This window comes from Gadus chalcogrammus, chromosome 20 (assembly GCF_026213295.1).
Source record: "Gadus chalcogrammus isolate NIFS_2021 chromosome 20, NIFS_Gcha_1.0, whole genome shotgun sequence".
Classification (NCBI taxonomy): domain Eukaryota; kingdom Metazoa; phylum Chordata; class Actinopteri; order Gadiformes; family Gadidae; genus Gadus; species Gadus chalcogrammus.
The window spans coordinates 4,023,839-4,046,933 of NC_079431.1; the positions used below are offsets into that span (position 1 = coordinate 4,023,839).

The window sequence follows — 23,095 nt, forward strand, 5'->3', positions numbered from 1 at the left end:
TCTTATTCTACGGAGTCCCGTAAGGGAGCTGCATTGGAAAAAATAAATAGGGAGGTATATGTGATGTGAGAAAGGAATACACAGTGAGAAGAAAATCATGACTTGTCTTGGATAAAAAAAAAGAAAAAAAAGAAAAAAAAAGACTAGCCAGTGAAAATAAAGAAATGCAAGTAGAAATTCAGTCAGACAAAAACAAATCAGTAGGGGGTGAAAAAGCAAAACCTTCAGGCGAAAACAAATTATGTTTTTTATACAATGTTATGTGCCTGAAACACTTTTTAAAAAACTTTTCTCCAATAAACAAAAGAACAACGGAGCAGAACTTGAGTTTGGACAGAAAATGTAGACAAATAAAGTCAGTGTTAGGCTTTATAATTGGTTTTCAAATAAGTGAAAGACATATTAAGAGGCTTATCTCGATGGAAATATGCTAAGTATGTTGTAAGTTCTGGGAATTACTAAGTTCGGAGGAACTCTAAAAGGTCTTCCTTTCTCCTTCTAGGACGGAAGCTGTTCACGCTAGCTAGCTGGCTAATCGTTAGCTACATGTCATGTGTAAAATAACATATAATTGTTTTAACAAAGCAGTTACATTTTCTTTCTTCTATGCAAGGTCCCTTAGGGGCCCGTATTATTGGGATGGCAGTATGTATAGGGCCTTTTTTGGGCGTAATAGTTGTAATAACTACATGGGCCTACAGGTGGCAGCATAGTTTCATCAAAAAGGAAAAACTCCTGTTGAACTTACTTAGGCTCTTTTTCTGACAGTGAGAGTCCACAACATGAGGGAGTTAAACTTGAAGTGAAATGCATTGCACACACACACCCACCGGCCGACCCACCTACACAGCTACACACCCACACACACCCACCTGCAGGTTTTCACACATGTCCTGGCTGAAGGTGATTCTCTGGACCTCGGTGGGGGAGCTGAGGTAGAGCGCCTGCCCGCCGTTGGTGAAGCAGAAGGTTCTGGCGATGCGCATGTCGGTCATCGGCAGGTAGTTGACGTCCATCAGCGGTCTGAGACTGGGTAAACTGTGGGGGGAGCCGCACACCATGATACAGAACAAAACAAGAAGAACAGAGACGCATGAGACAAAAGGCAGAAGAGGCTTTGATATGCACGACACGGGCCGATGTGCACTCATTGAACGCAAACGAAGAGCGGCTTCAAAAGACAGCGCACTCCAACTCTAATAACTCCTAAAAAAGACACAGAAACGCGAGCCCCAATCAAAGAGAAAACACTAGAGTTGGAAATCAAATTCTCCGTGTATGAATATGAATCGGAATATCGAATTAACTCTTATTATCATCTACCATTTGGGTAAACAAGCCATACAATTGAAGAGTCACTCGGCACTAATACGAAGCCTTCAGGGATCAAACACTATTAGTTGGATATAGCAAGGGACATCGCGTGGTACAATTTCAGCAATCAAAAAGAGCAATGCAATAACCCATGCTTCACCAGAGATGGCGCTGTCCCCTGGGGTTTTACTAATTGGTTGCGAAATTAATCTAAGCTTTTATTAGCCTAGCGTTATCTAAGTCTTACCACTTTAATGGGAAAGCCCATTGCGGTTCAGAAACACATTAAAGCAAGTAAGCGTAAGGGAGGAGACCTCCTTTCAACCACAGAATGTCGGCGGGCCGCCTGAGAGGCGATCTCACCCTCACCGGCGGTGTTGGCGGGCGGTAAAGTGTGAAGCGCCCCGCAGACTTTTCAGTTGAAGCCTGGACAAAAGCACAGCGTCGTGCTGTGCCTTTTTTAACATCACAAAACAACCTCCCAAGAATCTCAACACCTGAACCCACGACCGCTCTTTTTCTCAAGTGGATTTGTTTGCTACCTGGCGTGCCGGGGCTCTCCGTCGGATTAAAACGCAAGACGCTCACAGCCGAAAATTCAGCAAGAATAAAAAAAATATATCGTTGATAACAACCCCAACATGGCCGCCGACCCAGCTGTGTTGAAGCACTGATCGACAGGGCGTAACAAACGGCGCGATCGGGGCCTCACCTGAGCGTCATGATGTGGCCGTTGGCGCAGAAGCAGGCCAGGCAGACGCTGTTGCACGCGGTCACCACGTCGGCGCGCAGCACAAAGGACGACTCGGTGATGTTGTGCACGAAAAGGCACGCCTGGGACGGCATGAGCAGCACCTTGGCCTGCCGCTCGGAGCACACCACGGCCAGGTGGCCCTCGGCGCAGCCGTCCTGCGACGACCACGGGGAGAAGTTGATCAGCTTGCGCCGCCGGGGTCGGTCTGGGTCTTCGGGCCCGTTGGGGTCCCGCCACACTTCGTGGGGGCCCGGGATGATGGCCCCGGCCAGGTCCAGGAAGGCCAGGCGCAGGATTGAGCCCTTCATCAATAGGACGGCCCCTGGGTGACAGAGGGATGGGACGTGTTTAGCGCAAGCCGAACTGAAGAGAGCAAAAGCCCCCCCGTCTATCATGCTTCTACAGAGGCGCCATCGAGAGCATCCTGACCAGCTGTATGACTGTGTGTGGTATGGGAGCATCACTGCTTCATCGGTGTCCCACTCCCCCAATCCCCTCCCTCCTTGACATCTACGGAGCCCGCCTCTCCCGCAAAGCAACCAGCGTTGTGGGTGACCCCAGCACCCCCCTCATACAGCCTCCTCAGCCCCCTGCCATCTGGGAGACGGTACCACAGCCTCCGGGCCGGCTCCAACAGACTGGTAAACAGCTTTTTTCCGAAAGGCTGTCAGGAAGCTCAACTCTCTCCCTTCCCTCTGCCCCCACAAACTCTTGGCTTAGACGTTTTTCTTTGCACTTTTTACAATTTATTTATTGTAGATATTACTTGTTTTACCTAATTTGATCCTTATTGCACCGTGGGTCGGAGACAAACGCAATTTCGATTCCTCTGTTTGTCCGGCAAATATTTTGGAATTGACAATAAAGCTGTCTTTGACTTTAAATGGTAACAGGGGTTTTGCTTCCTTTTTCTTCTGCGAAGACGTAGGAGGGATTTTTGTATCTTTTATCCGAAACTCCAAATCCCAACTGACGTTTTAAATGTCAGTTGAAATAAATTCCTTTAATTAATACGTTCCTTAAAAGGAATTATATGAAAAATAGCCTGCCAGGCTGGTCCCATCTGCAACGGGCAGATGCAGAAAACAGATGGAGTGTATCGCTATCTACTGGGAGCAGGTTAATGGCTCCTGCATACTTTCTTCCAACCCCCCCTCTCTATCAATGCATCTGAAACTATAACAACTCTCTCGCACCCCTGCAACATACCTGGCTGACATCAACCAAGGTATTCAGGAGTATTAAGCCACTCTGCCCCTCGCCTCTGGAACTCTCTCCCACGATCCAACCATACTACAGAGTCTCTCCCCACCTTTAAAACCTCCGTCCTATCCCTCTTCAACTGGCCTATCCCACTTCACTCCACCCACCAGCCGATGTAACGAATATGTTGTTGATTCTTTAACTGTGTTTGTTTTATCTATACTTTCATGTATTTAACTATATTTTCTTGTCTTAACTGGAAGGCGACCTGGAGCGTTTTTGAAAGGGCGCTCTGAGATAAAAATGTATTATTATTATTATTGTTATTGGACGGAGGGACGGTAGGTGGAGCGCCCATGTGGAGAGATTAGTGTGGTGGGTGGGGTTGGGCTCACCGCCGGGGCCGATGGTGACGGGCTCCTCCAGCCTCTCCTCCTCCTCGGTGGGCACGGACATGGGGATGAGGAGCACCACGCCCAGGCTGGTGCCCACCCACAGGCACGGGGTGGGCTGGGCGTCGCCCTTGCGGCCGTACGACTCGCCGAACTGCAGCGTGGTCACCGCCTCCTTGGTCTCCCGGTCGATGCTGGACACGCTGGAGCTGCGGGAGCGGCTGAAGGAGTTCTCCCTGCTCTCGGCTCCTGGACGACGGACAGGCGAACCGGCCAATCAGGGGAGAGAGAGAGAGAGAGAGAGAGAGGCGGGGCGGGGAGAGCGATCCAATCGGAGAGAGGATGGGGAGGACAGGTGAAGGGACATGGAGGGATGGGGAGAAAGTAGTGGGAAAGGTGGTGGGAGATGCATTATGGGAAATGGATAATGGGAATGTGGGATGAGTAGGTGATGGGAAATTTGGAATTAAAGACGGATAGATGGACGGATGATAAGGGTGAAACAAAAAGAAAAAAAGAGAGAAATACATTCTGAAGAAAATATTGGGTTTTCTATGGTATGCAAATCTTTGAGGCGAATGGAACAAGCTCCTGAGAGCAGACACACACGTATTTCTCTTTAAAACAAGGTCATAGCTATTATAGTTATAGTCTGTTGTAATAAGAATAATCAGTGTACTCAATCAAGACTTACTTATGCAAATCCCAAGTGTGAATTGATTAGAGCATTTAACAGTTCATTTCTCCTCACTGGTTCTTACCTAAAACTGGAAAAATAATATAACATAACATCCTACCAACATACAATTTTACACACGTACACACAGAGAGTAATGGGCACACATGAACACAACGCACACACACACACACACACACACACGTGCGTTCAGTTAACACGAAAAAACAAAGACTACTTTGACCTCTTGTGATTGCTACCCATTTATGTGCCCCCAAACCATTACATATTTATGCTTTTCCATCATAAAAGTATTTTGGTATTGCCCAAGTATGATTCCATATTCTAAATAATTCAAAAAACCAGGCTATGCGTTCTCTTCCACTGGCTTACACTACACAGAATGCAGACTTTATCAAAAAGGAGCTCCTGATGCAAAGTGTCCAAATTCATTGAAGTGTACTTGCTATAGACTCCTATTATAATGACAATATTATAAAATGATAGCATAACTGACATTTGAAAAACATGTTACATTTCCCTTGATAAATACGCTCCAGCTGTGTAGAAATAAGTGAATCCTCAACACAATGAGTGTGCACTATCCTTCAACCGTGAAGCCCTTGGATCCCAACTCCAAACAGAAAAGCAGCAAAAGGATCTGGCATGGAGAGAGGGGGGGGGGGGGGAATGAAAACAACCCCCATGCTGAGAGAGACTGCCTCGCTTCCTCCCGGCCTCTCCGGGACATGAAGTCCTTTTTTTCTTTTCAGGAAGATTTTTTTTTTTATCTTTCATTCCTTTGTGTGTGATATGCTTACAGGAGGATCGACAGGACGGACGGACTGACGGACTGACGGACTGACGGACTGACGGACGGACTGACAGACGGACTGTCTGACGGACGTACGGACTGGACGGTGGAATGGACGCAGAGACTGCGGCGTCCGGTGCTCCTTACCTTTCTCGCTCCAGCAGTAGGCGGCGGGCGAGTGGTGCTCGTCGTGGGAGTACATACTGACGCCGTGCAACTGTTGGAGCATGGCCCTCCTGGACGTATGACCTACTGGTCGCCCACGGGGAACACGACACGACCCCAACCCACCCAGCGACCGAACAACCATGACGGGACACCCACCCCACCCAGACAGCCAGGGGACAGACGAGACGAGACGGACGGACGGACGGACGGACGGACGGACGGAGATACGGGACAGTGACAGAGAGAGAGAGACAGACAGAGGGACAGAAAGAGGGGAAAAGACGAAACAGAGCAAAGGACAGACTGGTTAGAATAGAATATGGCAGAGAGAGAGAGAGAGAGAGAGAGAGAGAGAGAGAGAGAGAGAGAGAGAGAGAGAGAGAGAGAGAGAGAGAGAGACGCAGAGGCAGAGGCAGAGACAGAGACAGAGACAGAGACAGAGACAGAGACAGAGAGAGAGAGAGAGGGAGAGAGACAGAGACAGAGACAGAGACAGAGACAGAGGCAGAGGCAGAGGCAGAGGCAGAGGCAGAGGCAGAGGCAGAGGCAGAGACAGAGACAGAGACAGAGACAGAGAGAGAGAGAGAGAGAGAGAGAGAGAGAGAGAGAGGTCAGAATATCCTACCAGAAATCCTACCATTCTAATCCTACACAGTTTTGGGTTGTGAAAGTGATTGATGCGTTTCACAGCCGAGCGCGTTCCAGCGTGTCAGACTCTGGACCAATATGAACACGGCCGAGGGTGAAAACATTTCTTTGTGTTTTGATGTTTTTTCGAGCCTGCGTTGCGTCGTGGCAACTCAATTTATCGTACCCTGCTGTGTGTATTTTTGTGTGTGCGTGGATGTGTGTGTGTGTGTGTGCGTGTGCGTGCGGGTTGGTGGCTGGTTGTGTGTGCGTGCGTGCGTGCGTGCGTGGGTGCGTGCGTGCGTGTGTGGATGGATGTGTGAGACTGCCCCTGGGGTGCTGAGCTAATGAAAGTCATGCACAGCGGGCACACTTGACAGGGGGCAGGGGGTCTCTCTGGTGACCCGGTCAGAGGGCTCCGTGGCAGCACCAGACATGCCTCAAGAACCACACACACACACACACACACACACACACACACACACACACACACACACACACACACACTCTCAAAGCAGCATACAGACCGGAGGCAACACTAGACACAGACAGATGCTACGAACATATATATATATATATATATATATATATATATAAAATCCAGAGGCAATTAATGGAAGCCAATCAAGTTGAAGGGTTTGAATATTTAATGGCTGTTGGCTCAGGACCCTCGCCTAGTTGAGAAGGTGGGTGTGTATGTGTGTGCGTGCACGAGTGTATGTGTGCATTTTAGTGTGTGTGTGTGTGTGTGCATGTGTGAGTGTATGTGTAAATCTGTGCTTGTTAGTGTGTGTTTGTGTGTGCGAGTCTATGTATGCATGTAAGTGTGCGAGTGTGTGTGTGAGAGTGTGCATCTGTGAATTTGTGTGTTTATGTGTACGAGTGCAAGTCTGTGTATGCATGTAAGTGTGTGTGTGTGTGTGTGTGTGTGCGAGTCTGTGTATGCGGGTAAGTGTGCGTGCATATTAGTGTGTGTGTGTGTGTGTTTATGCATGTTAGTGTGTGTGTGTGTGTGTGTGTGTGTGTGTGTGTGTGTGTGTGTGTGTGTGTGTGTGTGTGTGAATGCTTGTTAGTGTGTGTGTGTGTGTGTGTGTGTGTGTGTGTGTGTGTGCGTGCGTGCGTGCGTGCGTGCGTGCGTGCGTGCGTGCGTGCGTGCGTGCGTGTGTGCGTGTGTGTGCATGCTAGTGTGTGTGTGTGTGTGTTGACGTGGCGTCAGCGTCCCCCTGCCCTTTCCCTCCTGGCGGCCACGCCCGCCGTGCGCTCATTAGCCCTCGCGCGCGGCTGTTGACCTTTAATTATGCCTGTGACCCCGCTGGTGCATCGCCGTGGCGATGCAGCCCCATCCACCGGCACGGCAGGGTGCAAAGATAAGGGGGGGGGGGGGGTCTGCACGCCTCGAGCGGCTGGGGATAAACACTGATGTTGCATTGTGGGTCTGCCCTCATGCAACCATCCCATAATAAGCGCAGACATGTCGTTTCCCTGGATGGATGTCGTTATCGAGGAGGCTGGGGGCCTTTGAGGGTGGGCTTTATTTATTTGAGAATAACATTTGAATTGATTGTTGGGGTAATATCTCAGCCAGGCCCCTAGGTTGAGTCTTTAAAGCAGTGCTGCACACAGACCTCTCTATATTTGTAACTTAATTTCATGCCCATCATCGCGGGAGTGTCTGGTTGTGTTTATAAACATCCTCCGAAGAGCGAGAGTGGGCAACGGTCGGATCCACGCCTCGAACGGGGGGGGGGGGGGGGGGGGGGGGGGGGGGGGGGGGGGCGTCTGGTCGATCATGTAGCGGCGAGCCCGGCAGAAGACTTGGCTTCTTGTAATGGGATGCAGCCCGCCCTTTGGCTGCAGGTCACTGCCATATAATGAGCTGGCTGAAGAAAGCAATGTGAATCCAATCACCAGATTAGTGTGAAAGTGTTGTCTGCCTCGCAGCGGCCGGGCGGCTTGGCCTGTTGGAATCGGCGGCTCCGAGAATAGGATTCTGTGGTGGTTGATTCTGTATGCATTTATTCTGACTCTCACTTTTTTAACCCGTCTTTATTTCTACTTTGTATTTTCTGTTGGAAGAATACATGCTTGGTTTTTTCACTAATTTTTGACTAATACTGGTTTATGAAACCCGTGTCCTGTAGGGTTTCACTCTAACCCTATGCCTTACCCTAACCCCTATGCTACTGCTATATAATATTGTATAAACTAATGTTAATTAACGAATGATTAATGTGCCTCTCTTGTCAATTATTAATAGGTGTACATGTACCCGTTATTTAGCCTCAAGTGGTAACACTTTACAATAACGTTCAGTCAATGAGCGTTCAGTTAAAGATTCGTTCATCATTAACTCAAGGCTTATAAATTACGTTATTATGAAGTGAAAACCAATATTGTTGTTGCTGATGTTGTTATGATGGGGGGCTGGGTGTCTTTAGTATAAGGCTCAAGAATAGTTGCACCTGCGGCACAACAAATCAGAGCACATCATCATCATCATCGTCGTCCATGCCATCGTCAGGTGCACCGCGAAAGGCCTTTACTTAAGGGACCTTCTTGTCTCTCCCTGGCTATAATCGTCAGCATTACACTATCATCACAACCCTGTCGTGTCAGCCCTCATCCCTCATGACCTTCTCTCTCTCTCTGAAGTAAAAGCACCTCTGCCCAACCAGTCATTAGAACACAACGGCAGCCAGCAGGGCTCCATCCCTCCGGATGGGGGGATGCGTTTAAGCCGCGTCTAGCGGTCCATTAGCGAGGGAGCGCCCCTCCTCTCAGCGGTCGGTGTCTGGCGCTGGACAGCGGCGTGCCGACGTTAGTGGTGTGGTGTAAGGATAAAGAGACCGCCAGCCATCGTTGGCCACGGCATGGGGGACTGGGGTTGTGTGTTTTTGACCAATCATCGGAGCCTCTTCCCATCCTCGCCGCTCGTTCTGCCGTGCAAGGGGCAGCAAGCGCCTGACAATCTGGTGCAGTCTTCGTTCAATCGGGCCGGGGGACGTCTCCGCGAAGCAACAGGGGTCACCGCGAAGGATTGTGTCTCAGTCGGGGGACGGAACGAAGTGTCCCCGAATAATAACGGCGTCGGGAGGGTGCCGTCCACTGCCTGGTGGTGTGGCCAGAGTGAAAATGCATTTCTTTACAGGGAGCCGGGCGCGAGGCCAGGATGGAACGCTACAGTGTCATGGCGGTGCTGCTTAGGTTAACGCCAGCTAGGCTGAGGCAGCACGGAGACAGACAGACAGACAGACACACACAGAAGCACACACAGTATGCTGGTTTGCCTCCCATGCTGCATTCATACATAAGAAACACACCCACACACAAGAAGCGCACACGACACAATGTCACACACACACACACACACACACACACACACACACACACACACACACACACACACACACACACACACACACACACACACACACACACACACACACACACACACACACACACACTTGTCACATGGACATGCGGGCTTGTCTGTTGAGCACATGGCTCCGTGAGGTGCGGCCGAGAGTGCGGGTGTGAAAAGCGCGAGACTATATAGAGGAAAAACAAAAAGGCAAGTGTGACAATGCGTGACAGCTGTGAGCCCAAACACCTTGAACCCCCTCCGGCGCGGTCATCTGCTCGTTCGTCTGCTCGTTAAGACGCCGCTCGCCGGCTAACGCGCTAATTTATCCGTCGACGATAACGCGGCGCTCGCGTTATACAGGAAAACAACCCAAAACAACAAAGCATCATTGAACCTTGACCCCTCGCCCACCCACACCCGCGCAGCAAAACAGGTAAGGCCCATTGTTTATCATTGACCCTTGACCCCTCTCGCTAACCCACACCCACGCAGCAAAACAGGTAAGGCACATTGTGTATCATTGACCCTTGACCCCTCTCGCTAACCCACACCCACGCAGCAAAACAGGTAAGGCACATTGTGTATCATTGACCCTTGACCCCTCTCGCTAACCCACACCCACGCAGCAAAACAGGTAAGGCACATTGTGCATCATTGACCCTTGACCCCTCTCGCCCACCCACAACATAGCAAAACAGGTAAGGCACATTGTGTATCATTGACCCTTGACCCCTCTCGCCCACCCACACCAACACAGCCAGGGGTGGTGGCGTCATGCACTTAGTGAGGGGGGGGTGAGGTCAGGGGTCAGCGGTCAGGGGTCAGGGGGTTAGGAGGTTAGAGGGAATCATCGGCAAGGGAGAGGACAGGCACACACCTTCGGTATGGGACACAGGCAAAGAGATCTCCATGCAAGCAGCGGACTGGGCCTTGCGGAAGGGCGGCCTGCCGGGCCCTCTGCGGGCAAGCCGGGACCCCTCGGGACCGATCGGGATGCGGGGCTTCCCCGCCGAGCAGGGCTGGGAGGTGGGACTAGTGCAATGTCCATTGACATGATCTGTAACAACGGCAGAGCATTAGCAAAAAGAGCACATGACCGACAGAACCGAGGAGAAGAGGCAGGAGAAATGAAAAGAGGAGCACTTCGTACAAACTGGAGTTAAAGAAAGGTGCAGTAAGTAAGAGTCGGGTGGATGTTAGAGTAGAGGCGTTGGGGAAGGTGGGGGGTTAGGCGTGGAGGAGGGAGGTGAGAGAGAGAGAAAGAGAGAGAGAGAGAGAGAGAGAGAGAGAGAGAGAGAGAGAGAGAGAGAGAGAGAGAGAGAGAGAGAGAGAGAGAGAGAGCAGTAGGATCACTAGCTAGGAACATTCTTGAAAGAGCAGAAGAAAACAGTTGGTGGTGGATAGAAAATAGAAAAGAGACAACATCAACAGAGAGAGAGGAGCAGAGAAAGAGAGGACACTGGCATCAATCAACTTGTGCCCTGAGAAAGAGTGAGAGAGAGGTAGGCATTCATCAGCAGACCAAAGGGGTGATTTGGTGACGAGTTCGCAGTCGTTAGCGTCGGCCAATCCACAGACTTGTTGTTCATCTCCACTTCCCCCCCGTCCCGCAGCACCAGTGGTGTCCGTGTTGGTGACACGGGGGACTTGTGTCAGGTTTGTCACCGTTCAGCCGAATAATCGTTTAATAATGTGTCATTGATGAACATGGCAAATCACTTGTGTGGTAACTGCAGGCTGTTTTTGTATTGACGCACACACACACAGACACACACACACACGGGCCCACACTGACACACAAACAAACAGACACACAAACACAGACACACACAGACACACACACACACCAGGCATATACACAAACAAAGACACAAGGTAGGGAATGTATTGTGCGGTTCCTTTGTGGTAGCGTCAAGCGAACACGAGCATGTTGTCTTAATTAGCCAGCTCATGACGGCGCTCTAGAAGGGCCCTGTCACTCAAGTGTAGAAATAACCGCCATGGCCATCGGCCCTCCCGTTGCCCATGGCAACAAGGCCTCACCTTTAAAAGTGAAAGTTGGAAGGCTTTTCTCATCTTATTCTTTGCTTCTGTCCCTCACATGACACGCACTCGCGCACACACACACACACACACACACACACACACACACACACACACACACACACACACACACACACACACACACACACACACACACACACACACACACACACACACACACACACACACACACACACACGTGGTTGGAGCACATTTTGCTCATGAATGGAAAGAGGGAACATGTTTGGCATTGCGTGGCGTCTGTTGCTGTGAGCTGTGAGCCAAGAGTGTTGGCAGCGCTCTGATAAATGTGCGGTCTAGATAAAGGGGTGCAGAGAATGGGGGAGGCGGGGTCGCCATGGTGCAAAGGACGCCATTTTCCGAAAGTGAAGATGAAAAACAGCAGGCTGCTGACCACTCCGCGTGCAAACAGCAGGGGGTTCCCGGGGCAATGCAGGCCTGCATAATGGCCGACCCAACGACATCACTTTGGTTGTTCCGTTTGACATTGGTTTTTGTTTTGAATGGATTTCAATCGGAAGTGAGTGATTCAGACGTTTTTCCCGGGAACCTCCTATGAAAATCGTTGCCCATCCAGGAACATGTTATTGTACCCTTAAACGCACACACGCACGCACGCACGCACACACTCACAAACATACACGTACATGCACTCACTTGCACGTACACGCACTCACAAACATACACGCACACACACACAGGTAGAAGCAAATTGTGTCAGTGCACACACATACAAATACACATACACACACACATACATACACACACACACACACAATAATTTTTACTGAAGCTTAATTGAACAGTTAATATAATTTGAATGTTTGCAGTGGCGTTGGTTTGTTTGGGTGAGAAAATCCGTGCAATTACGGCGATATACGGTTTCTAAGATAACATTCAGAGAGATCATTTTCTATAATTTGTTTCATCCTTCCCGCCTCCTTCGTATCAACATTTCATTTCGTGGACCAGATTCCTCCCCCACATAATCACGTATGACGGCAGAGGTGGGCCTTAATTACAGAGTCTGTATAAAACCCATAACCGACGGCCATTACACCGGCTAACACCTGTCAGAGCAAAGAGAAAGCATGATTTATACTTTTGAGGCCCATAGCACAGAGAAACCAGCACATCTTTTGACATTGACCACACACACACAACCACGCACACACACACACACACACACACATCCACACAAAGTTCATAGAGACATGCGTGCCATGGCCGGAGCACACGTGCACGCTACGCAGCAGCACATTGGAGAGAGAGAGAGAGAGAGAGAGAGAGAGAGAGAGAGAGAGAGAGAGAGAGAGAGAGAGAGAGAGAGAGAGAGAGAGAGAGAACGAGAGAAAGAACGAGAGAGAGAGACAGACAGAGAGACAGAGAACGAGAGAAAGATAGAGAGACAGAGAGAGACAGAGAGAGAACGAGAGACCTACACAGTTAGAGAAACAGGCAGTGAGAAAGAAAGACGAGAGAGACAGAGAAAGAAATAGAGAAACTGCAGAGGATCTATTAATGCAAATGATCTGGTTGTAGGAAAGGAGAAACATGAATCAACCAGTGAGAGAGATGGGGCGAAACTGCATCAGGCGACCGAGAATGAGGACCAATCACTGAAGAGCAAAGCGGCCAATGAGAGGTAGGCTTTCTCAAAAAGAAGAGAAAGATAGAGAAGGATCGAAAGCAAACGAAACAACTACTACAACTAAGAACAGAGCATGTACTGGTTTGATGAGAGAACATTGAGAAGAACCTCCCTCCAGTTTAGATATGGACATGAGTCACGTTTCACCTTCAGAGACACTTGCAAAATGTATATTAGAGACAAGGAGAGGAAGATGCAGCACAGGACAGGTGGAAAAAGGACAAACACTACAGGCTAATATCGTCGTGAGGGCTGGAAAATCCCAGGAGATGTAGAAAACTGAGCGGAGGAACTCAGAGGAAACGAAGAAAACAGAACAAAGTGAGAGAGAGAGAGAGAGAGAGAGAGGGTGTGAGAGGAAGAGAGAGAGGGAGACAAACCAAAGAAGGAAAGCAATGCAACTCGAATTTGACTGAGTGAAATAACCGAGAGAAAGAATGACGAAAAGTAAGCAGAAAGAATATGAACGGAAGAGAAAACTGCTGGCTTTCGCCTACCGTACCAAGATCAGTCTTAAGATCTGTAGGCAGACTTAACTTTCTGCCGGGTCCCTTTACTGAAACAAAAGGAAATAAGAAACAAAGTGCCAGTTAATCCTTTCAAATGAAAATTAACTGAAATCAAAAATCCAAACCAAAAAGAGCAAACCAACAAAAACATAGTTGAGACAAAATAAAGGAACACACATGCAGATTGGTCCAGTTGCACATGGCAGGCATATGCAGACTTTGTTTCATTGTAGTTCCCGGACCAAGGTGCCCAACTTCCACCCAATATGCTATAGTACTGTGTTGTTTCAAACTTCTTTCTATAAGCAATCACACTTCTAAGCATCGTGACTTTAAAAGTACACTCAAGCCTCAGTCAAGGACAGCGCGGACGGCTAATAAAGTACGATTGCAATTACTTGTTCTGATTGGCAGACATCGGGGCTAGCTGATGTCACTTGCCATCACCTTAGCACCAAGTTCGGCCAATTAGAAAGACGAGTCGCATATCCTTATCCTTAGGAGCTGTTCCTTTGGTGTCTGTGGTTGTTGAGCAACAGTAAGCTTATGCTCAAAATCATCAAATGGGCCAGCACAGTTTCAGTCCATGTTCAGTGTCTCCACCCTGACAACATTAGATCAAACAGTGCCCCACGATATGATACGGTCGTTGTACACTGACGCCGCCAGGGGAAAACAAGATATTGGTACCGGGGCATTTCCCCTCGCAGTATACATCAGATAGAGCAAAACGGTTTATAGCGTGTTGAGATATTAAACAACAGCAGCTTATCAGTATTGGCATCATGGTGCCGGCCTATCTCTGGCCCAGCGCCCCGGGGTCATGGCTGCTCTGAGCATTGAGCGGAGGCTGGAGCGACCTTGGTCTGGGAAATAAATAGGAGATGGGTGGGGGGCGAGGGAGATGGGTTTGGTGGGAGCATGTCCTAAACAGAACACGACACGTGAGGGAACAAAGTACAACGTTTTTTTCACACACATTTTGCAAGCATTTTGCAGTCGATAAGATGGACTGCAAAGTTAGAATTGGAGATGTTGTTATTGATGTATTTTCATGAACAAGCTCACAATATGAGTTCATATTTTTATTAAATGGTGGGTAAATGGTGACCCTGGGAGGTGGAAGACGCAGAATTTAATTGAGTATTAAGATGAACTGACCCCCACACACACACACACACACACACACACACACTCACACACACACACACACACACACACACACACACACACACACACACACACACACACACACACACACACACACACACACACACACACACACAAATTCCATCAGGCCTTCATTGCCTTGACTGTTGCTGTGTCTTTCCCTTCGCATTGTTCATATTATGGAGATGAGATGGAAAGGATTCTGACACAACCCATCTATTCAAGATATATATTTTATTCAGTATATGTTTTTGTCCTTCACGGATCCGGGCCAATGCCAGTGACTTTGCGTCCGGGATGGCCTTGGTATTCATCTTTTATTCTCCTCACAAAAGTACATTTTGTACAAGCTGAAGCAGAAACTCAGTGATTAGGGAGTTTTTTGTGGATGTTGAGGAGTGACCTTCACAGATCAGTCTGCATTATTCATCCAAACGGTGGCATAAGAAGAAATACACTTTGTCTTCGTCCATTAAGAGAGTTAAGAGATAATGTAAGTACTTTAATTCTGGTAGTCTTGGCTGCAAATCTTTAAATCCCGATGGAACGTAAGGAATATTTCTAATTTAATCCAAGTCATTTCATTAATTGAATTATTGGATCACTGTCTCTCCACAAGGTTTATAGCTCTTGGCAAACCGTGAAGTGTTAATAATGAGATATGTGTGTGCGTGTGTGTGTGTGTGTGTGTGTGTGTGTGTGTGTGTGTGTGTGTGTGTGTGTGTGTGTGTGTGTGTGTGTGTGTGTGTGTATGTGTGTATGTGTGTGTGTGTGTGTGTGTGTGTGTGTGTGTGAGAGACTGTGTGAGAGAGAGTGCTTGTCTGTGTGTAATAAGGTCAGGTGAACAGGATTAAGAACAGACGTAATTAAAGTATTAATAATAAGGGATGTCAACATCAATAATGCGTTCCACTGATAAACGTGTTCAACGGTTATACGATTGCTCTCTGGATATTTTGCTTCTGTACTATAATAATAATGTATAATAATTATAATCACGTATTGCCTAATTAGTTATTTTCATTGTGCTCCTCCTGCCACATTCAGTGATCCTTCAATAGGCCTCATCCACCCTGCATTGTGTCTGATGATTCAAATACATGTTTTAATAGTCCATACATTCTCAATCAGTTTTTAAAGGCATGTACGTGTGCTTAACCAAATCAATATTATATTGGTATTGGCTCTGACCTCACAAAAAGTATAGGTCAGAGCCAATATACAAGGTATACATTTATTGTTAAATGTTTAATATTATAATAATTCCTATTTTTTTTAATTTGGTCCTACAGCTAAAGAGTTGTGTTTCTATGTTTTTCAATAGCAGCATAGTTAGATGTAACAATGTCTTATATATCTATGGAAATGTATTTGTAAGTGCTTCATAGAACGAGAATCAAAATCAAAATCTAAATGGCGTCGGACTGGCTGGATTATTATATGTTGAGCAGAGCGAACGTTAGAGACTAAAGTGCATTTAGATCTTCTAGTCGTTCCATTGGCTGGAGAGAGTCACAGGGCTGACAGGAGCCACCTGATTGGCTACTGATACGGCAGGGCAAGCCCACCGCACCGTGGCCCCCATGCAGTTAGAGGAGATGGACGGTTGACGGACGGTCGTCAAGACAACAGAGGGAAATTACATGGCGAGTTTTCATTTCAAACGGTACTTAAACGCACGATGCACAGTGAGGCTTAGCAAATGGCGACAGACACACACACACACACACACACACACACACACACACACACACACACACACACACACACACACACACACACACACACACACACACACACACACACACACACACACACACACACAAAGCTAACAATCTCTACCGAAACACCAGTCTAGCAACAACACAGCAGCAGAATGCTAGCACCCCCCCGCCCCCCACCCAGCCCACACAGTGGCTATAGGTTAGCAGCTACAGGTTAGCAGTGTAGCTACAGGTTAGCGGTTACAGGTTAGCAGCTACAGGTTAGCCGTTATAGGTTAGCGGTTACAGATTAGCTGCTACAGGTTAGCGGCTAGAGGTTAGCCGTTACAGATTTGCAGCTACAGGTTAGCCGCGACAGGTTAGCGATTACAGATTAGCAGCTACAGGTAAGCGGCTACAGGTTAACCGTTACAGGTTAGCAGCTAGAGGTTAGCGGCTACAGGTTAGCCGTTACAGGTTAGCAGCTAGAGGTTAGCGGCTACAGGTTAGCAGCTAGAGGTTAGCGGCTACAGGTTAGCCGTTACAGGTTAGCAGCTAGAGGTTAGCGGCTACAGGTTAGCAGCTAGAGGTTAGCGGCTACAGGTTAGCCGGTAGAGCCTGCACCCACAGAACAGCTGCACAGGGACGAGCAGCAGCACGGCTACGACGCAGGCCGCACCACCGCGCTAGAAAGAGGCACCTCATTCACGGCATGCAGGAGGAGACTAACGTAGACCACCCCCCCGACACACACACACACACACACACACACACACACACACACACACACACACACACACACACACACACACACACACACACACACACACACACACACACACACACACACACACACACAAACACACACACACCCTACCCCATCTAGGGATGCGGGCATCTCACATGTGCATGTTCTTAAGTATTACCGCCCCAATCCTTCCATCCATCCTCCCCCAAACATGGAGCCGTCACGGGCTTGAGGAAAGGTGGTGTCGGGTGTGGGTGGAGGGTGGGGGGGTTGGGTGGTGGTGGTGGAGGACTGGGAGGTGGACCCCCCCGGGGTGTCCTGGTCCCGTCTTCTTCTTACCATTGTCCAGCAAGTGAAAGACTGGGCTGCAGGGGCTGGCTCTGGGCGCGGCTGCGGGATCACCACGGGGCATGCGGCCCTCGGAGTGCAGGGAGGGCGGGGGGTAATGAACTAGAACGAGGGAGATCACACACACGGACAGACGGACGGACGGACGGACGGACACACACACACAGGGACACGGACACATGTACACACCCCAGGTGAACTTCTGGAGGAACGAATGCTTGAAAGGCGCGGCAACGAGGAAGTGTCCAGGTGACGGATTTCTGTCATTGTTTTGTTTATTAATGAACGGAGATGTGCCCCCTGTTCATGTGGTTGAACCGTCGTATCCGTGGTAACAGAGGAACACGACAACGACAGGAGCACGGCAGAGACACACTACTCACACAACGGCGACTATAACTACAACAACCGCCACTAATACACCCTAACTACCACGTCACAAGCGATTCAATGACAACTTCTTTACTAGCTTGACATCGCCAGACTAATATGCGAATGTACTATAGAACAAGTCTGGAACCTCTCGGTTCATTTTCAAGTTCCAAGGGGTGTTATCCACCGGGTTCAGACCGTAAGGCCTCCGGACATAATTGGACAGACCGACAATCAATCAGAGCGACAAACCGCGTGACACATCAGCCGCAGCCATCTAGATGTCTTATGTAAATGCCTCAACGGCGCTGCCATAGGGCGCTACTCTGTACACTCATCACATATTAGATAAAAATCTGTCTGAGCGGGAGGGGGGGGGGCCCGAGCAAATAAAACATCAGCTCTGAGAACCGTCTGGTTCTCAGAGTATAACTGCTCCCCTTCCTAGAAGTGTTGGGTTGTGTGTGGTATCCATTCAACACCAAAGACGGTAGACGGTGTTAAACCGGATGATGGAGCACTGGATGCACTCGATGCCGGGACGCCTGCACTCAGACGTCGGTAGCGCGTTGGGACTGATTGCTTTAAACGACGTGTAAAGCACGGAGATGATGTCTAACAGGATCACACCTGAAACAGCCCAGGCTTTAATGCAATACGTGTGCACTCATTTCTCCTCACTCATCTGATACCATACAGCCTTTTTTCAGGCAGATCTAATAGATTTACCATAGGGAAGCTGTGGGACTTTGCAAAATAGCGCCCTCTCTGGCCAATCGTGTTAACGGAGGGTTTTGTCTAATTGGTCACAAAGAGCGACGAAAAGAACTATGAAGCAATTAGCAGCAATGTTTCCCAGCCGGGTATACATATCAAATCTTCCAGATTTGATATGCTTGCTAATGAAACAAAAACTATCCACCATCTAAATGCTTGTCAGACACGGGTTTTGACGTCACGTCCTCTCGTTGTAATTCCTCTCGTTGATTGGTCGTCCATTCGACGTGCAGTCCAAAAGAGAAACAGTCAGAGCAGGTTTCAGACCGAACCAAAGCTCCTCGGTACAGCAGTGGGGCTGTACCGAGGAGCCTGGCAGGTGGGCTCACACCCCCCTTGCTCCTATAACCAACCACCACAGACACACACGCCAACACCACCACCACCACCCCCTCCCCCCCCCCCCATATCAGTTCTAAAATTATCCTGGCCGGGTCACAGCGTCTGAACCTGGCAGAGAGCGAACAAAAAAGTCAAAGCAAAGAAACAGAAAGAGAAGGATGATGACGGAGGTAGAGGAGGAGGTCTTTCAGTGGGCGGAGAAGGGGCCAATTATCAGGCCCCGCTAACGGACTTGAGGGGCCCCGGCACTCAGCACGGGGGTTACAGGCTCACGGGGGCGCCTCAAGAAGATGGCCGCCACTGCCTAACAAGCTGTCTGAGTCAGAGGCGGTATGTTTGGCAGCGTCTAATGGTCACGGTGACGGCTGGAGAATGATAATAAGTAGGAAGAGGGGGGGGGAAACTTGGTCAGCCCTGTGTCAGACGGAGAAGAGCCAAACTCCTCACCCAGCTGAGCCGAGGTGTGCCAGCCGGAATGAGGCGCAGGCTGGGTTTGAAGTGAAGCCCCCCAGGCCAGATAAAGAACGAGGAGTCGAGCTTCATTACCTGAGAACTTCCTCTTAATAGCTACTGTAAAGTACGTCCTCCTGGGCTGGGGACGTGTTCAAGGCTGAGCGAACGGGGTGAATGAGTAATGAACTTCAATGAAGAAAAAGGCTTAATACCGCGCTTCAAACGTCAACCTTGTGTTTGAATGCCGGGCTGGATGTTTGTTACCTCAGGCTATGATTAGGGATGTGAATACTACATTGTTTCGAATTCAATTATTGCATATCCCGAGAGATGGTTGTACTGTCGACCAGAATTTATGAGGTCAATTTATAACAGATACACAAATAAATACATCATGTTAATAAATGAATTCGTCAGTTAATGAAATAATAATCACAAAAAGACCAAACTAAAGAAATAAATGATTATAAATTCCAGTTACCTCGCTTGGATAATTTCCAGGAGTCAGAAAGTTCTACTCCTGTGAAAATCTGTGCTAGACGGAAGAGGCAGGACTTCATACACGACAGTGGAGAACATTCTCTCCCCTCCACTCAGTGAGTGTGGATGGGTTTATAATTCTGCACAGCCTGCTGGAGGAAGTTACGACAACACACAGATTGATTCTGGAGGAACTGCAAAAAGGGGAATTTCGTTCAAAAAGCCTGTCCCTCTCCACTTAGGTACTGGCAGAGACTACACTTCAATCTTAACCGGTCAATGACTCATTGCCAGGAGAATTTGAGGACGATCAGCAATGCCCTAGAACAACCAAATCCAAGCACAGATAGGAGGATTCTGATGGGCCCTTCTACCATCAGCAATTCCCAGGGAGGACTACCAAACCCAACCACAGATAGGAGGATTCTGATATGCCCTTCTGCCATCAGCAAATATTCTCAAATGAACATTTCACTCTTCTCTGGTGCAGGAATTGTTTAATACAAGTTCAAATACTTCAAATGTTGACAGAATGTCTGAGGAGAGAAGATTAGTTTCTGTTTGATGTGAGATTGTACCAACACACTTAGCAGCAACACAGTACAAACAGGAACAACGCAGGCATGTAGCACACTATCTGGGGAATACCTTGGCGCATTTTCCGGGAAATATCTCATATTGATTTAATACCATCATATTTACTTTTTTCAAGAACACAGCAATTCCGGGGGTAATTCCATCACAAACACACACACAAACAGAAGCTGTCAGACACCTCTATTCATAGTCCCCGACGTGTTGACTGACAGCCAGTAACCTGTCAATCACCTCCAGCGTCAACATTATCATCAACAACAACTACAAAAGGAAGGAGGGAAGCATTATACAATTCCCGCTGGTCTCCCACTTCCCAACGCACACACCTGCTACACATCGGCGCAGCCCATTTAATTACACAACCTGCACTGACCTCTCTGCAAGCCCACCAGCTCATTACCTCACCCACCCTCCCCCCTCCCTCCCTCCCTCCCTCCCTCCCTCCCTCCCTCCCTCCCCCCCACCCAACCCTGCCTCTTGTTTATCCATCATGCCGTGATCCACAACATCCCCCTCTCTGCTCCTTCTGTGGTACATAACATTCAAATATAACAAAGGCTTCCATGCAGTTCCATAAGTAGTGGTTGCACGTATCACACACAGAGACACAAACACACAGCACACGCACAAACACAGATTAGCGGAGAGTATACAGGCAATCGATGCTGTGCCAAGATGCATCAGAGGTGCTACAGTGTTACAACCGTGTAGACTAGAGAGAGAGAGCGAGAGAGACAGAGAGAGAGACAGAGAGAGAGAGAGAGAGAGAGAGAGAGAGAGAGAGAGAGAGACAGAGAGACAGAGAGACAGAGACAGAGACAGAGACAGAGACAGAGAGAGAGAGAGAGAGAGACAGAGACAGAGACAGAGACAGAGAGAGACAGAGAGAAAGAGAAAGAGAGCGAGAGCGGGAGCGAGAGCGAGAGCGCGCGAGAGAGAGAGAGAGAGAGAGAGAGAGAGAGAGAGAGAGAGAGAGAGAGAGACAGAGAGAGGGAAAGAGAGCGAGAGCGGGAGCGAGAGCGAGAGCGAGAGAGAGAGAGAGAGAGAGAGAGAGAGAGAGAGAGAGAGACAGAGAGAGAGACAGAGAGAGGGAAAGAGAGAGAGCGGGAGCGAGAGAGAGAGAGAGAGAGAGAGAGAGAGAGAGAGAGAGACAGAGAGAGAGACGGAGAGAGGGAAAGAGAGCGAGAGCGAGAGAGAGAGAGAGCGGGAGCGAGAGAGCGAGAGAGATAGAGAGAGCGCGGGAGCGAGAGAGAGAGAGCGGGGCTCTTGGCAGCAGAGCCTTCGCTGCGGGCGTCGCCCCATGCTGAGCAGGGAGCACGCAACCTGTTCGTGCTGCTGGCTCAACACTGAGGCAGGACAAACATGGTGACACTGACACAAGCAGTCGCAAAGGAGCCCGTTGAGAAAACAGCAAAGAAATAAACAGGGACTGTTGATATCAAGCTATAAGCGGAAGACAAAGCTACAAATGTGATCTTTGGGGTGTAGTTGTAGGCTTGCTCCTGGTGTTTTGTGTGCCATCTTGTTTGTGATCAACTGGTGTCATTTTCTCCTCTCATTCGCTGCCTCTAATTGGACATCTTTTCGGCTTTGATTGGATTTCCATCAAAGCCAACCAATCAGAGCCAACATACGACGACCAGAAATAAGTCAGTAGTCATTGCCTGCATTCCATGCTGAGGTGAAAAACTGCACCCTGGCAAATTCTCTACTTAACAAGAGCTGAAGAACAAATTACAACTGCAAGAACTCATGTGGCGCCTAACACCCCTCCTTAACCTGCAAGGTAGTGGGGTGTACTGCATTACCACACTGAGGCACGCAGGCTCTGTTCGAGACATGGGGGGGAAAGCTTGGTTAATGGCGACAAGTCATAAGTTGGTTCAGTGTGTGTGTCAGAGTGTGTATGTGTAAGGGTGAGCATGTGTGTGAGAAAGACAGGGGGAGGGAGGGAGGGAGAGAGAGAGAGAGAGAGAGAGAGAGAGAGAGAGAGAGAGAGAGAGAGAGAGAGGGAGAGGGAGAGGGAGAGGGAGAGGGAGAGGGAGAGGGAGAGGGAGAGAGAGAGAGAGAGAGGGAGAGAGAGAGAGAGAGAGAGAGAGAGAGAGAGAGAGCGCGCCGTCCTTAAAGGTCGCCGGTGGCAGTACCTGAGGTGGGCGACTTGCTGCGCTCCATGTCCACAGACTGCTGGTTGTCAGACAACTCCGTGAGACCTGTCGTAACCACGGCAACCGGGGTCGGGGGGGGGGGGGGGGGGGGGTTAGGAAGAGTTCGGAGAGGAAATCGAAACGGAAACAGTCAATTAGGCGGGTTTCAATTTGGAGAGGAGCAGACACGACAGGGGTCAGCCGGGCGACCCGCCGGAGCCCTCCTGTACACCAGCGCCGCTCAGGGGGAGACCGTTTGAGAGCCACAACTCGTGTTTAATCACTTCCCGAAAAAAAAAGGCCAACTCCGGAGGCCATTGTTTAAACTGCCTTTGGTTTTTTTTGGTTCCCCCGTAAAAGTGAGGGAGACTAGACACTGGGTTTCAGGCAATTATTTTATCCGGTCCCTCCCCCCCCCCCCTGGC

At 49.1% G+C, this 23,095-nt stretch overlaps 1 protein-coding gene across 5 annotated transcripts in view; it reads right to left on the reverse strand.

Moving 5' to 3' along the window:
• Window positions 1-23,095, reverse strand: part of stxbp5l (syntaxin binding protein 5L) — a 124,529-nt gene that overhangs the window by 5,465 nt on the left and 95,969 nt on the right. For 2 of the 5 annotated variants that reach the window (XM_056579796.1, XM_056579795.1), the window contains 5 exons: window positions 22,671-22,736; window positions 10,188-10,369; window positions 3,667-3,904; window positions 2,027-2,390; window positions 873-1,038 (listed from right to left, as the gene is read on the reverse strand). In XM_056579796.1, coding sequence (XP_056435771.1) covers window positions 873-1,038; window positions 2,027-2,390; window positions 3,667-3,904; window positions 10,188-10,369; window positions 22,671-22,736 — 1,016 coding nt within the window. Of the gene's footprint in view, window positions 1-872; window positions 1,039-2,026; window positions 2,391-3,666; window positions 3,910-5,300; window positions 5,403-10,187; window positions 10,370-13,529; window positions 13,584-17,496; window positions 17,608-22,670; window positions 22,737-23,095 lie in introns of all 5 variants that reach the window. The other 3 variants (XM_056579798.1, XM_056579797.1, XM_056579794.1) reach the window with 2 other exon arrangements.